The 15,020-nt window shown below is 38.3% G+C and overlaps 1 protein-coding gene across 1 annotated transcript in view; it reads right to left on the minus strand.

The window, feature by feature from the left end:
* Nucleotides 1-15,020, minus strand: part of snx4 (sorting nexin 4) — a 59,940-nt gene that overhangs the window by 11,854 nt on the left and 33,066 nt on the right. Inside the window, exons 6-11 of the mRNA XM_020526792.2 lie at nucleotides 11,123-11,178; nucleotides 7,634-7,706; nucleotides 7,157-7,218; nucleotides 6,773-6,838; nucleotides 5,992-6,081; nucleotides 1,110-1,209 (exon numbers count right to left, since the gene is read on the minus strand). Coding sequence (XP_020382381.2) covers nucleotides 1,110-1,209; nucleotides 5,992-6,081; nucleotides 6,773-6,838; nucleotides 7,157-7,218; nucleotides 7,634-7,706; nucleotides 11,123-11,178 — 447 coding nt within the window. The remainder of the gene's footprint in view (nucleotides 1-1,109; nucleotides 1,210-5,991; nucleotides 6,082-6,772; nucleotides 6,839-7,156; nucleotides 7,219-7,633; nucleotides 7,707-11,122; nucleotides 11,179-15,020) is intronic.

Below are 15,020 nucleotides of genomic sequence, written 5' to 3' on the forward strand. Positions count from 1 at the left end.
CATGATAACTGTAGAATCTCGCTACTTGTTCAAAACTAAACTCAAAACTAGAATGAGCCCTTTTATGCATGGGACAAGATCATTGTTTGCAAAAGGCTAAGAAAAACATTAAACTTTTTAAAAGTTTCTTCAACTGATTACAGCCAACTTACTTAAGTCCAAATCATGACCAATTTATTTCAAATATGCACGAATTGTCTGTCTTTCATGGAGTAAACTGATTATTTTAAAGTCCATAGGAATTATGTAAATAAGACCAAAGCTATTCAGGAAAAAACCCAACTTAATATGCTTTGTGTAAATGACACCGAAGTATAGACCTCTTCCCACACACATACAGATTTTGCATTTGTAATGTGCATTTGACAGGGGAGTCCAAGAGTTGTTGATTTTGTGTGAACTGTTGGCTTGAATGGAAAAGTTAAAAAAACAAAACAGTGGGTTCATTGTGCCAAAGCATTAGTAATTCAAATTTCAGTACAATTACAAAAATATCAAAATAATAACATGCAATTATTCCCAAAAACCTCCGACCATGGCCAAGCAGAGAAAGGAGAAAGGAAACCACGATGCTCATCCAACTTAACCCAAAATTCTGGAAAGCCACTAACCAGTTATTATTTTTGTATTGTCATGAAAACATTAAGCTAGGTGAGCTGGGCTTATTACCCAAGAACTCTACAAATACCTAAATAAATTCTGCACGTCTCCTGGAAATGTACATAGGCATCATTCGAGTCTGTTAGCAAGTTGACTTGTACACCAGTTGCAACACAGTGCAGGACAACATTAAAAAGTCAGTCAGTCTCAACACAGGAAACATCCATTTGTCAGGTTGTTAAAATTACACCCCTGAATGGGAATGTGTTCCTAAGTACAGACATTCATAAGTCAGGGATCCCCTGTACTGAAAAGTCAAAGACTGCGAGAATGAATCACCACAGAACCCAGTAGTGTGGCACACTGCCATCACCAACTGCATCTTGATGCAGTGTTTGAAATTTGCACTCTTCCATGCAAATTGAATCTCTACATGTATTTCAGTATACTAAAAGAATTCAAAGCTGTCATATTGTATGACTAAGGCAACTGAGGAAAAAAAGACACACCCCTGTAGCGAGCTCCTCTCTCTGTTGTTTCTTTGACGTTAGATCTAAAGTAGCCGTCTCCAAATCATACTGTTGCAGTTCATGCTTTCTACATACAGACCTAGAATCAAAAGAAGAAATGAGTAATAATACCAAGAACATTAACATTTTGTTAATATCCTAATTTAGCAAGTTTTCACAATTTAATTTCTGGAAAAAGATCCTTGGATTTACATTGGGATAGCTCCCATATTTATACTTAAATTGGAATTTAATAGTGGAAACTTTCGAACTCATCGCCTGACTAACATGGGCCAAATTGTTCATACACATGACAATGTCCAATGAGAATGAGCGATAAGTAGTCAGACTTTCCAATTGTTGCTTGGAATTTTAAGATTAAAAAAAAAACTGTTCAACTGCTAATCTGGCTTTATAACAGATTTCCAACTCTTCAGTTGTTTTTAAAATGTTCCTATCCAAGTGCAAGATTTCTTATCCCACTTTCAAGTTTTCTTTTGCAAGGTTCAAACCATCTACTACAATTACAAACCACAGTTTTGTTATTTCTCGGCCAGATAATCCTCTGAGCCAAATTTATACAGTGTCATTTCAACAGTTACTATCTGCACATTGGGATTCGTAAGAATATCATGAGCCATTTGTTTGAGAACTGACACTTAAGCCTTTACCAAAAAAAAAAACTACGCATGTGTGAAAGCATGCAGTTATGCAAATCAGAATTACGAAGATACAAAATGGGATTATTAGACTAAGTACTAATTTGCATATAAAGTTTTTAAACTTCAGAAAACCCCCTATTTTAAAAATGTTTTTCATTTGAAGTTTACTTATCATTTGCTTTCTTTATGCACCTAGAAGTAATGTGAATTTTGTATCAGAATTAATCAAAAAACTATGCACAAGAAATTTTTGACAGCTTGTCAATTTCACAAACTAGCTGTGCACTGATAGAAGTCCAATTTCATGATGCACTGAAAAGACTCTGAACTAAGAATCTGATAACACGGTTGCTGTTTTACAAGCTAAAAGAACAAGTGCCAAATTGTCCTAACAAGTACATTCCAAAAACAGATGTACACCTTACACCAATTGTTATGGTAAACAGTCAAATCCTCTCACAAAATTGGGCATTAAATACATGTACAAAATGAAGTGCCCTAGAGAGAGGGAAATAACATTGCCTATGCACACCATAAACACCCTAACTGCAAATTTAACTGTCGTTTAACCATGCTGCTGGCTACTACAAAAGGAGGTCATTTTAAAAACGTACTCAAACACGCAGCCTGGAGGTGCTGTTCCCCATTCCACATTGCAACCACAGCTGCAGCTGATTACGCTATTTAAACATATTGAGCTTGCTTCACCATTCTAGATTATCTAGTTCAAAGTCATTTTCCCCACACTTGCCGCATTTCCCTTGATATAATTAGGTATCTGGGTGCTATAAATCATCACAGATGGATGCATTCAAAAAATGTTACCATTGTCTGTCATTTTACTGAGTTTCAGATTAGTTTTGTTTGGTTCATTTGTGAGATGTGGGTGTCACTGGCTATTAATCATCCCCAGTTGCCCTTGGAGACAGTGGTGAGCTACCATCTTGTATTGCTGCAATACATTCAGGGTAGGCACACCAACAGTGCTTTTAGGGAAGGAGTTCCAGGATTTTGACCCAGCTACACTGAAAGAACACGGATACGTTTCCAAGTCAGGATGGTGGCTGGTTTGGAAGGAAATTTGCACATGGTGGTTTTCCTGCCTTGCCCTTCTAGATCATTGTGGTCAAGGGCTTGGAAGGTGCTACCCAAGGAGCCCTCATGAATTTCTACAGTGCATCTTACAGATGGTACACACTGCTGCTACCGAGCATTGGTGGTGGAAAGACTTAATGCTTGTGGATGTAGTATTGATCAAGCAGGCTGCTTTCTTCTGGATGGTGTTAAGCTTCTAGTGTTGTTGGAGCTGCACTCATCCATGCAAATGGACAGCATTCTAATCATTCATCATGGTTTAGGGAGTCAGGACAGTTCAGTGCGCTGGATTCCTAGACTCTGACATGCTCTCACAGACACCATATTTATATGGCTGGTCCAGTTCAGTTTCTGGTCAGTGGAAGTGCTCGAGATATCGATAGCAGAGAATTCAGTGATGATAACATCATCAAGGTTAACAGGTGACGATTAGACTCTCTTATTGAAGACAGATGTTATGACCAAACTGTTACTACTAAACAAGTCAGATCCCAGAATTAAATTCAGCTTAATACGTTAATTTGTCTTAAATAATTTAATGTGGTGGTCTTCCACTGAAATATAAACTCTTATTGTTATTACTCAAAAGAAACAAAATTAAAATAAACCAATCGTCTCAAATGTGACAATAATTTCAAAACATGTCAAAATAACTCATCTACTCCCCACTACAATCATTTTACAGGTAATCAAAATTCAGAGAAATGTTCCTTCCCCAACAAATCTGTAGGTTCGATTTAACAGTTTCTTCAGCTCCTGCCCCTACGTGCTGAGGCCACAATTAAGATCTTAGACTTTTCTCAGCTCTTAATAATCTGCAAAGTTTGAACATTTCTGGTCTGAAAATTTCTCAACTACAATCTTTACTGATGCAAGCTATTTTTCTAGTTGCTCTGAAGAGTGTCCTTTTGTAGAAGAAACTATACTTGCACCTGACTTCAGTCTGGTCTCTTTCAAACTAAACCCAAAAGCAATTGAACTAAATTTTAAAAAAGCTTGCTCATCTTAATGATTCAACTCCAGCTAATGATGGAATGATTTTTCCCTTTGATTCTAAATCCCCACAGCAAACATTTCCATTAACACTTCAAGGGTTATTTCAGTCATGTAGCCTCTGACATATACTGGTTTTAAAGTCATGGTACCTGAAAGACTAGCCTAACTAACCCCTTCACAAAGTGCCCAACACACATAACCACTAATTTTAAAAAAAACATATAAAACACATGTTCCATCACAGTGGTCATTGTTTCTAGTCACTGTCAGCCCAAACCTGGGTATTGGTCAGCTTTGTAGCTGTTGGACATAGATGGCTTCAAGTTTCAGAAGAGTAACATCCCCACCACTGACCTAATGGCAGAACAAAGGTCATTAAGGAAGCAGCTGAAGATTGTTAAACCAAGGACACTGGGATTGTTCTTCTTTGGTACTAATTATGACCCCACCCAATTACCAGAGACTCTTCCCTCCTCGCTTCTGCCACCACACACACCCTTCTGCCACCACCACCACCACCACCACCACCACACTCCCCTCCACCGCAGCAGATTTCCTACCCTACAGGATGTCAGATGGGTTACAACAATTGACAATTGTTTCATAGTTATTAGACACTTATTCTGACAAAAAAGTAATTGTTTAATGATCATGAAACCTCAAATCCTTGAAGAGTTATCACCTGTGCTGTCTTCACTAAAATCTGCAAATCCACTGACAGGGTAAGCATACTAATGAGAATCTTGCCTCACTATCAAGGCAATAATCACAAATGATCAACTGAAATAGGTGGGCCACATATCAGGCATATTGACGCAAGATTCCCTAATCAAGGCCTTTACTCTGACGTTCACAATGGTAAGTGACACTAGAAGGCTACATGTTACAAAGATACCCTGAAAGCATCTGTAAATAAATGCAACAACCCCAGGGACGTGAGTCTCTTGCCCTAGAATGCATAAAATGGAGGAGCATGTATGAAGGCACCAACTGGTTTAAATTACTGAGATAAGCATATGGAGGTCAAATGAGACAGAAAAAAAAATGTAGAACAGTCCACCCAAACACCATCTGATCCATCTGTGGCAGTATGTGTAGCTCCAGGATTACATCTGTTCAGCCACTGCAGAAGCCACCCAGCCAGGGGTGGAAGCAAGTCAGCCTCAACCCTGAGGGACTGCCAAAGATGATTTAAAAAAAAAAGCAACATTTTAAATGTGTAAAGAAAACTTAAAAATGTCACGGTGGGAATTCAAATCTGGTTCTCCAGAACATTACTTGGGTCTCTGGATCACTAACCTAGCAATAACATCACTATGCCTTGTTTCTGAATTCTCAAAATGTAATGAAAAATTAGTGTTTATGGCAATTGAGGATGGCCAATAATGTAAAGCAGGCCTTTTTTGAACTGTTTCAGTGGGGATAGGTAGGATTTTAATAATAATTTTGATTCCATGGTTGTGAATGACTGTAACACGAGTATCATTTATTTGTGTTGTAGAGAATTGATCTTGGTTAGTATTGCTTCAAACATTAAAATGTTTTAACCCAATTGCTCCCACTATGTACTGCAACAACTTCAGTTAGCCATTAAAGTAACTTGAACATTTATAGATAGCAGCTTAATACATGGCCAACTGTTGTGCATAGCATAGTGAGACTAAATGCTGAAGGTATTGATAAACACAGAAACCTCAAGTCTGAGCAAATTATATTAGGACACACTTACAATATCACTGTTCCATGCATACAGCATTAGTAGGCTTCCAAGGGCAGCACAGTGGCACTCACCACTGCCTCAGTGCCAGGGACTCAGCTTTGATTCCAGCCTTGGGTAACTGTGTGGAGTTTGCACATTCTCCCCTTGTCTGCGTGGATTTCCACTGGGTGCTCTGATTTCCTACCACCGTCCAAAGATGTGCAGGCTAGGTGGATTAACCATGGCAAACGTGGGGAGTGGGTAGGGGGCTGGGATCTGGGTGGGATGCTCTGAGGGTTGGTACAGATTCGATGGGCCGAATGGCCTCTTTCTCCACTATAGGGATTATAAAACTTCGAAAAAAAAAATTTAACTTGATTAGCCTAACTCCTCATATTACTTTGGATTCAAACAAGTACACAATACATACCGAACAGCTTCTGCAAAGAAGAGATATTCCTTTAACTGATCAGCATAGTGCTCCTCTTCTTCTAGAATGTCATCAATAGATGCTGCGTATCTTTAATAAGGAAGAAAAGTTTTGAGTTTGACATGCAATGAGATCCTATTGTGATGGTTTTGCTAGATTTTTTTTACCATGACACATTAAAATGCAACCTACACAACGTAGTACGACTAACTGGGTGTACCAAATCTTAAACAGTTAAAATGACACACATTTCATAGAAAGCCCAACAATCGTCATTGGACACTTGCATTTTCCTGGAAACTATTACTAAAAATGCTTACAACCACAACTCTTTAATTCACCAAACTAATGTGTGCAGCTCAATAATTGCTCAAGTTAGCAAGGCATCAATAGCTCAGTGTGACCATTTCTTTTTAAGTCACAAGAAAAATCTAAAAAGGCCCTTGATAATGTCATTCTATTAAGCAAATGGAACTCATCAAGTGTGCATTACAGCAGCTTTTTGTTATTGCATGGTTTTTGGCATAGGTTTCAAAGGGGAAATGGGAACAATGCCAAAATGTTCCTGCAATTATAACACTGGAAACTCTTGAGGTTTAGATTTAGCTACTTTAATTCCTGCATATTTTTTTTAAACTGAATTTTGATCTGTTTATAAGATGTCAGTATTATTTTGCTTCCAGATCTCCCCAAAAAGGCTTCAAGCATTTACAGTTTAAAATCATTATGACAGTATGATATCAAAAACAATGCATCAATTAGGACCGTTTAAGATACATACACATCCATGTGGTGACCAGCACTCTGCAGCCCATCCCCCATTTCCTTCTCTATAGCACTCCATTCACTGTTGAAAGAAAAAAATGTAGTGTTATATAATTCACGTAGATGTACTAAAAAAAACTCCATACAAATATTTCTAAAAAATAGGCCATCTATATACTGTTCAAAACCAAAATTTATACTAAAACTTCATATTCTAATACATTTGATAAAACAATTTCTTTAAAGATAATGTATGCTGTTCAGAGTTAGGGAAATTTTATATGACATTTCATATGACCATTTCACTTCTCTCTAACTTAGTAACTTAACTCCTTTACATCCTTTTGTACCAAGTGGTGAAGCTGTAAAAATACTAAAAAAAAAAAAAAAAAAAACTTACCTGAAAACTCTTCCATAATTTCCATGTACTTTGTATACACCATACAGACGGTCTGCTACCCTCTGCAATTATAGTAAGCATTTTGGAAATTAACCAAGGTACCACTAAAAGCCGATCACCACACATTTAGGCAACTGCAAGATTGGAGCAAAAAGAAATTTTTTTTTTTTTTTTTTTTTTTTTTTTTAAAATTGTGAAACTGAGATCTGTTAACTCCTGAGTCAAGAGGCTGCTATAGGAACGAGGAAGTTGCTCCAGTTCTGAACCATGATATACAATGACTGAGAAGTTGTTAATTGTCAGGGTGGGCATGAGGATTGCTGATCCTGATTGCTCTCCAGTAGAACATAGTTGAACAGTGAAAGACACACAGCAACAGTAGGGTCTGGCTGTAATAGCTTGCCAACATATAACTTTACAAGTTTATACACAAGTATAACCACTCTGACAAAAAGGTATAAATCTCAAATTACATACTGCTCTAACTCGCAGGAGGTGAGATATGATGGACTGCAGCTCATCGCCATAATGTTTCAGCTCCGTAAATCTCCTGTGAACAGATGAACAGATTAAGATTAAAAATGAACTAAGATTAAAATACTCAAATTGCATTTTATAATAGCAACACACTGTTCCGAAAAAAGAAGGCTAAGTTTTCTATCAAACACTTTGTAAAATGGATAACACTTCAAAATGATAGAGAATAAGCCCTTGAGGAACTCAGTTGACTTTCTATAAGCCCAAATACAAGGAGAATACCTAAACAAGTAGATAATACGTTCGCTCAGTTCTGTGAACTAGTTACTTTAAATTTAATAGGCTAAATCATAACATATGGCTTCAATAGCATTTAAATTGTTACCAAACAGGATACCAAAATATTAGCTAGCTGAAGATGGCAAAACCTTCCACTGGAAAGTGGAAGGGGAAAAGCATTTAATTGGAAGCTTTTCTTGGAGCTGATTAAAAATGTGAACAGAACAATACGACTATATGTATATATTTCCATACATAGCTACAAAAGAAATACATAAACTTCCAGAGAGAGTGCTGAGGGTTTACAGGATGCGGACAGGAAAGTGTAGGGGAGACCATAAACAGATCAGCTATGATTTTATTGAACGGCGAGACTGAACGGCAAGTTAGGCACGACGGGACAAATGACTGACTACTGCTCCCAAATCTCAGGTTCTTACAATGCTGTACACAGCTGACACATGTATTCCTGAAGTAGTTTTGTGATTACTAAAGATGAAGCTGAAAAGAGAAACTTTAGCAGACTTAATTCCCAAGATGTCCATCCGATACAAAACAGTGATCAGAAGCAGAAGAGACAGTTACAATGGTGGAATACAAATCTGATTTAATTAAAAGCAAACTGTAAAAGGTTCTGGTCAGGCCACTGATCACAACCGTCCAAGTTCTGATTTTTAATGTTTAGACTCATTCTTGGGACTTGAGCTACATGGACTGCACGTAATATGTAATCTTAACTGTCTTCAAGACAGTTGGGGGTGGGGGGTGGTGTCTCTTCATCTTTCTAGGTAGTGAACACCACAGGTTTGGAAGACGTGACGGAAAATTGCTGCAGCACATGAATGGAAGTTTAATGTGGTCAGTGGGGCGCCAAGCATGCTTTTTTGTCTTGAACGTCTCAAGTGTTACTGGAATTGCACTCATCCAGGCAAGTGGTGAGTAATCCATCACAATTCTGATTGCTCAGCATCAATGCTTAACAGACTTCATAGAATTAGCTTCTCGCTGCAGAACTCTCAGCCACTGATCTGCTTTTGCAAGCACAATTTTTACAAGGTCAGTCCAGTCAATGGTAATCAAGGATGTTGTTTCTGGAAGCACAATATTGTTAAGCAAATGAAAACAATAAACCCCACTGTATGTATCTGTAAATATGTAAAGGTACAAATTAAAATAAATTAAAAAGTGGTCAATTTAGCTCTGAATTTCTTTATCATGGTACAAAAGACTTGCATGTGCATGATGCCAAAGCTCTTCATTAAAGATAGCTTTCTCAGGGCATTGACAGCAGCATAGCAAGAAAGTGGTTCATAAGATGTATAGGATCCTGGGTTTTACAAACAGGCAAATAGACTTAAAAAAGCAAGTCAATTTTGTGTGGTGACCCTATATAAAGCAGTAGCTGCACCTCAACTGAATACAGTGCCAAATTCTGAGTAGTATTCAGGAACTGAGAGAGAAAGCTCTGGAGAATGAAATCACAAGAATTTGAGGAGATGAGAAAGAGGTTGTTGACTTGCTCACCAAGCTGGCTTGTTCTCGTTCAGACGTTTCGTCACAAGAGGATTAGAATAACACTGCTTCATTGGAGGCTCCACTGACGATGTCAAATAGCATGATGATGAAAGATCTGAACGAGAACAAGCCAACAACCTCACCCACAACCTGAGCTACAGATCTTTGCCAAAACTTTGAGATAAGATTTCAATTATGTGGATAGATCAGAGAAACTGGGACTGTTCTCCATACAAGAAAGCATATTCAGACAAGGCTTGACAAAGTTCTCAAAATCATTAGCAGCCAGGAGAAAACAGGTGGGGGCAAGTTCCTATTGATTGAAGGATTGAGAATCAGGAGGATACCAATTTGTGTGATTGACAAAAAGAGCCATATACAAGAGAAGCAATTTTGAAGAAATTCCATCATGTTTAGGATCTGGAATACAGTGCAGGAGGGTGTGGTGAAGGCAAATTTAATTCCAGCTCTTAAAAAGTGAATTGAATAATTCTCTCAAAAAAATTGTTTATTTCTGTAGTCCTCCAGTCGGGATTTAGGGCTAATCCAGTTGCTCTTGCGGGGAATAGGCATAGACATATAGACCAAATTGCCTCTCTTATGCAACTTTTTAAATGTACTTCCAGCATGGACAGTGTTGTAACATAGTAAAGTAATGCACTACACTACCTCGAAGTTTGTTGGGCACAATGAGGTAAACAGATAATCTATTTCATTGATATTGGTTAAGGTTTAAATATGGACTTGAACAGGGGAAAATTTCTCTTCCTCAGTCATGGGATTTATCATTTCAACTGAGGAAATAGATGTAACTATTTAATCTCAATATTATACTGAAGTACCAGCCTGGATAATGTACCCATGTGTCCAGACAGAAGGGCTTAAACCCATCAGTCCTCTAACTCAGAGGCAAGAGTGCCACCCATAAAACCACAGTTTACACACTAAATTTAAAAAAAAGCCTTCCAGAACAGCTTGAACAGTGATTATTATCATGAAATGTTTACAGAAAGTGGTTCCAATGGCTGAATGGTCAATAACTAGGATACAAAAAGTCTGGAATGACTATTTGACACCAAAATCATAACCAAATTCATATAAATAAATATTTGAAATTAAAATAATTGATGTGTGTAAGGTGTGGCACAAACTAGATTACCCTTTCAATAGAGTGAATAGCCTCCTTCTTGGTGCTATTCTCCACAATTTGATAAATAGTTCAGAGACTGCAGATAAAAATTGGGCCAGACATAATTCACAACTACATCAGTGGAATTTCTCTGTATTGAGGCTGTCACCAAATGATGCTATCCGAACTTTTTTTTTTAAAAAAAAGCTGATCATACATGCAAAATGTATAAATGGAAATTTCATGTGCACAATGGTTCACTTATAAAGCCATGTTAACTAACTGGATTGGTTTGACTGGTTATCACAAAAAACAACTTGTACAGATAGCATGGAGTAGCTCATCTGAAAATTCTCAGCTATATCCCTAGCTGGCATATCAATTCACAACTATACAAGAGAGTATCTGGAGCACCAAGTTAGAGGAAAAATGTGGTAAAATGGACAAAAAAAAAGGTGCTCATAGATCACTCAGGAGGGGTAAGTAAACAAAGCTGTTACAAAAGGTTTAAAACAATGTGGTAAAAGGAAAACAAAAAAAAAAAAAAAAAAAAAATAAAAACTTACTTGTCTGGATTCTTGACTCTGAAAGTTGCATTGAGAGCTTTTAATCTGGAATCTGCCTATTTAAAAATTAAAAAATTAGTTAGATTTAAATATTTGAAAATAGTCCTTCCTCAATGATTACATAGTGAGGAAAATAGTTTCTCTTAAAATTCCATTCACTGTCTTTTCTGCCTAATGAAAAGTTCAAGGGCAGCTCAGAATGCTGAGTTTTTCACCTCTTGGATGTTTTTAAACCTTTAAACACAGGCTGAAGTTACAAGACTATACTAGTTTTGTAGTCTCAGAGGGGCTATTTTGATCAGACATAGAATTACAACCAATCAGCACAGAATGTCAAAATTCAGGGGTTACACCATATAAAAAAGGTCCGATTTTATAAAAAAAACTCAAATTGCAACATTAAGTGCTTCTGTGGACACTGCCAAGAATAACAATTTGCTACAGATCCACATTTAAAAATTCAAGTACTATATTGAGTTAAACCAATGCTACAGTTGCAACACAAATTTTTATTCAAGTTTTGATTAAATATTTATACACTAGAGAGATCAATGGATAGCTAAAGCAGCAAAATCTAGTGTAGTTTCAAAGGAAAACTGTTTCTATTTTCCATTACCCTATGAGAACAATCAAGAAACAAAGAAAAATACATCTGATAAAAACACTACTCATAAAAAAGATCAAGTGTTAGTACTGGCAATGCCCAAACACGTAATTTTGTTAGCCCAATGCAAGTTTACGCGTGTATTTCAAAAATATTCTCATGATGCACTACTTAGCCATTCATCACAGAAAGCAGATCACCAAATGGGAATCTGGCAAAACAAACCGGAGTTCCACCTTTCCCAGATCCTTCTGCTATTATGAAGTCCCCTGCTCTTGCATGTTCCCCAGTTTCATTACCAGATCCTTTTCCTCGGTACTGGCTCCTAATACTGACACTGCCAAACCAGTAAAAGTCCAGTCACGATGAATAGTATGTGCCGTATTTAAACAATTTAAGTTTTGGAAGTTTCTGCTGCACACAGAACAGTGAAGTCTGCGCAATGGAAAAGAGAAGGGAGTATTGTCATGACCCACTGTTTCTACCATGGATCTTTACGTGAATGAATGGGCTGATTCTGGATCAGAAATCTTTCAGCATCGAGGAGTTGCATTTTGTTAATGCAAACAGGGCAGGGCTTATATAGTTAATGGTAGGTCCCAGGGGAGTGGTGCCAAACTAAAAGACCTAGGGGTCAGGTGCACAGTACCTTAGAAGAAGTGGAGTTGCAGGTAGACGGTGGTGAAGGTGGCAAATTGGCATGCTTGCTTTCATTGGCCAGTACGTTAGAGTGTAGGAGATGGGATGTCATGTTGCAGCTGTACAGGACATTGATGAGGCGACTTTTGGAATACCACGTACAATTCTGGACACATTCTATAGGAAGGATGTTACTGAAACTGGAGAGGTTGCAGAAAAGATTTACAAGGACGTTGCTGGGAGTGGAGTTTGAGAGGTGACCTTAGAAGGTTTTCAGATCACGATGGCACGGATGTGGCGAACAGCTGCGGTCTTTTCCCCAGCGTAGGAGGGGTCAAAACCAGAGGGCATTGGTTTTGCATGAGAGGGGAAAGATTTAAAAAAGGACCTAAGGGGCAGCTTTTTCCACGCAGAGGGTGGTGCATGTAGGGAATGAGTTGCCAGAGGAAATGGTGGAGGCTGGTATAATGACAACATTTAAAAGGCATCTAGATGGGTACATGATTAGGAAGGGTTATGGGTCCAATACTGGCTATGGGGACAAAGTCAGACGGCAGTCCAGTCTACTTGTTCTTCCAAAAATTCTTATCAAAATTTCACCCCCCGCCCCACCCCCCCAAAAGCTTCTGTATACGGTCATATACCTTTTCTTGATTGAGGAAACATCAGTCCCTTGTTCTGGTTACATTCCCACCACCCACCCCCACCCCACCCAGGCTTTCAGGCTAAATGCAGGTACATTCTTTGGCAAGATATCACTGCAAGGCCCAACTGTAGATTCTCCCACTGGCTCAAATCAGGCAATCTTAAAAACTTCTGCGTCTCAAAATCAGAAATGGAGATCATGACTCACCGCCTTCCACATGATCAAAGTAGTTAATGTTTCACTCTGCTTACAGTGCAAGTCTGTCATTTATTCTGGCTAGCTTTTCCCATTGAACTGCAGATCATAAGAAAACTAAATTGCAACTAAACACTGCTCAAACTAAAGAAAGAAACCTTCCTAAACTCCACCTATCACCTTGATGCTTACTCTGGACAATCTTCAAAACTGACCTTTGTTTCTTACTTGATGGATAAAATCAATTTTACATCTTCAAGGTTCACTGTATGCTTGTAAAATAATACAGCTCCAACTCCCAGGACATAAGCTTCTCAGGATTGCACTTCTCTTCAACTAAGTGTGTCCATTTCATCTCAGTTCTCCAGCTAAGTAAGCTCACCTAATGTTTTATAGAAACAGGAAATAAGAGCAGGACGCAGCCATCTGGCCCTTTGAGCCTGCTCCACCATTCTTCACCAACACAGCTGATCGCCCTGCTTTCTCCCTATAACCTTTGATCCCATTCACCCCAAATGCTATATCTAGTCACCTCTTGAATACATTCAATGTTTTGGCATCAAGTACTTCCTGTGGTAGTGAATTCCACAGGCTCACTGCTCTTTGCGTGAACATGTGTCTCCTCATCTCAGTCTTAAATGGTCTACCCCAAATCCTCATACTGTCACCCCTGGTTCTGGACACACCCACCAGCAGGAACATCCTCCCTGTCCAGTCCTGTTAGAGACTTTTTAAAAGTCTGAGATTTTTGCTGCATCTCCCCCAACGACCCCCCCACCAATCATTTCTATGAACTCTAGTGAAAACAATCCAAACTGAGTCAGTTAATCTCTCCTCATACGTCAGACCCTCAATCAGCCTGGTAAACCTTCACTGCACTCCCTCAGGAGCAAGAACATCCTTCCTCAGAAAAGGAGGCCAAAATTGCACACAATATTCCACATGTGGTCTCAGCAAGGCCCTGTATAACTGCAACAACACATTCCTACTCCTGTACTCAAAACCTCTCACAAATGATGGCAAATGCAATGTTGGCATTCTTTACTGCCTGCTGCACCTGCAACCTTAGCTTCAGCAACTACTTCACCTATTAACATACTATGACCCCAACCTATCAAAGTATAATAGACTTCAAAAGTGCTTTAATTGCATTTATCCCATTTTGTACAGATAAATTTTACTTAAAATTACAGATATATTCTAAAACTAAATAGTATATTGTAAATCCACTTGAAGCACAAACTAAGTATTCACAACAGAAGTTACATCCAAGGAATAACAAATCACAGGAAAATCTACAAATGTTACTTCCAACTTTTAGAAGCTTCCATACAATGCAAGTAGAGGCTTTACACATAATTAGCCAGTCTTAATATTACCAAAGATGTTTAATCAAGTACCAACTTGCCAAGTCAGGGACAGATAAGTATCTTAATAAACTCCACCAAAAGAAGAGACAAGTCATTCAAATTAAGATCAAAGTGCTGAATGGCCTAAATAATGGTCGACCAGTTTCACCCAGTCCGAACAGAATTCGAGTTTCTTTTCCTGGATCTTGCCAGATGACTCAGGATGAGTCACTCAATTTCAAAATTATGGTTCAACAAATAGAATATAAAACGTACCAGCACCCCAAAAGCTGATATTAAAAACAGTATCAGAGATAGTAGGAACTGCAGATGCTGGAGAATCTGAGACAGCAAGGCATAGAGCTGGATGAACACAGCAGGCCAAGCAGCATCATAGGAGCAGGAAGGCTGACGTTTCGGGCCTAGACCCTTCTTCAGAAATTCCCATTTCTGAAGAAGGGTCTA

Source organism: Rhincodon typus, chromosome 7, assembly GCF_021869965.1.
Source record: "Rhincodon typus isolate 14 chromosome 7, sRhiTyp1.1, whole genome shotgun sequence".
Classification (NCBI taxonomy): Eukaryota; Metazoa; Chordata; class Chondrichthyes; order Orectolobiformes; family Rhincodontidae; genus Rhincodon; species Rhincodon typus.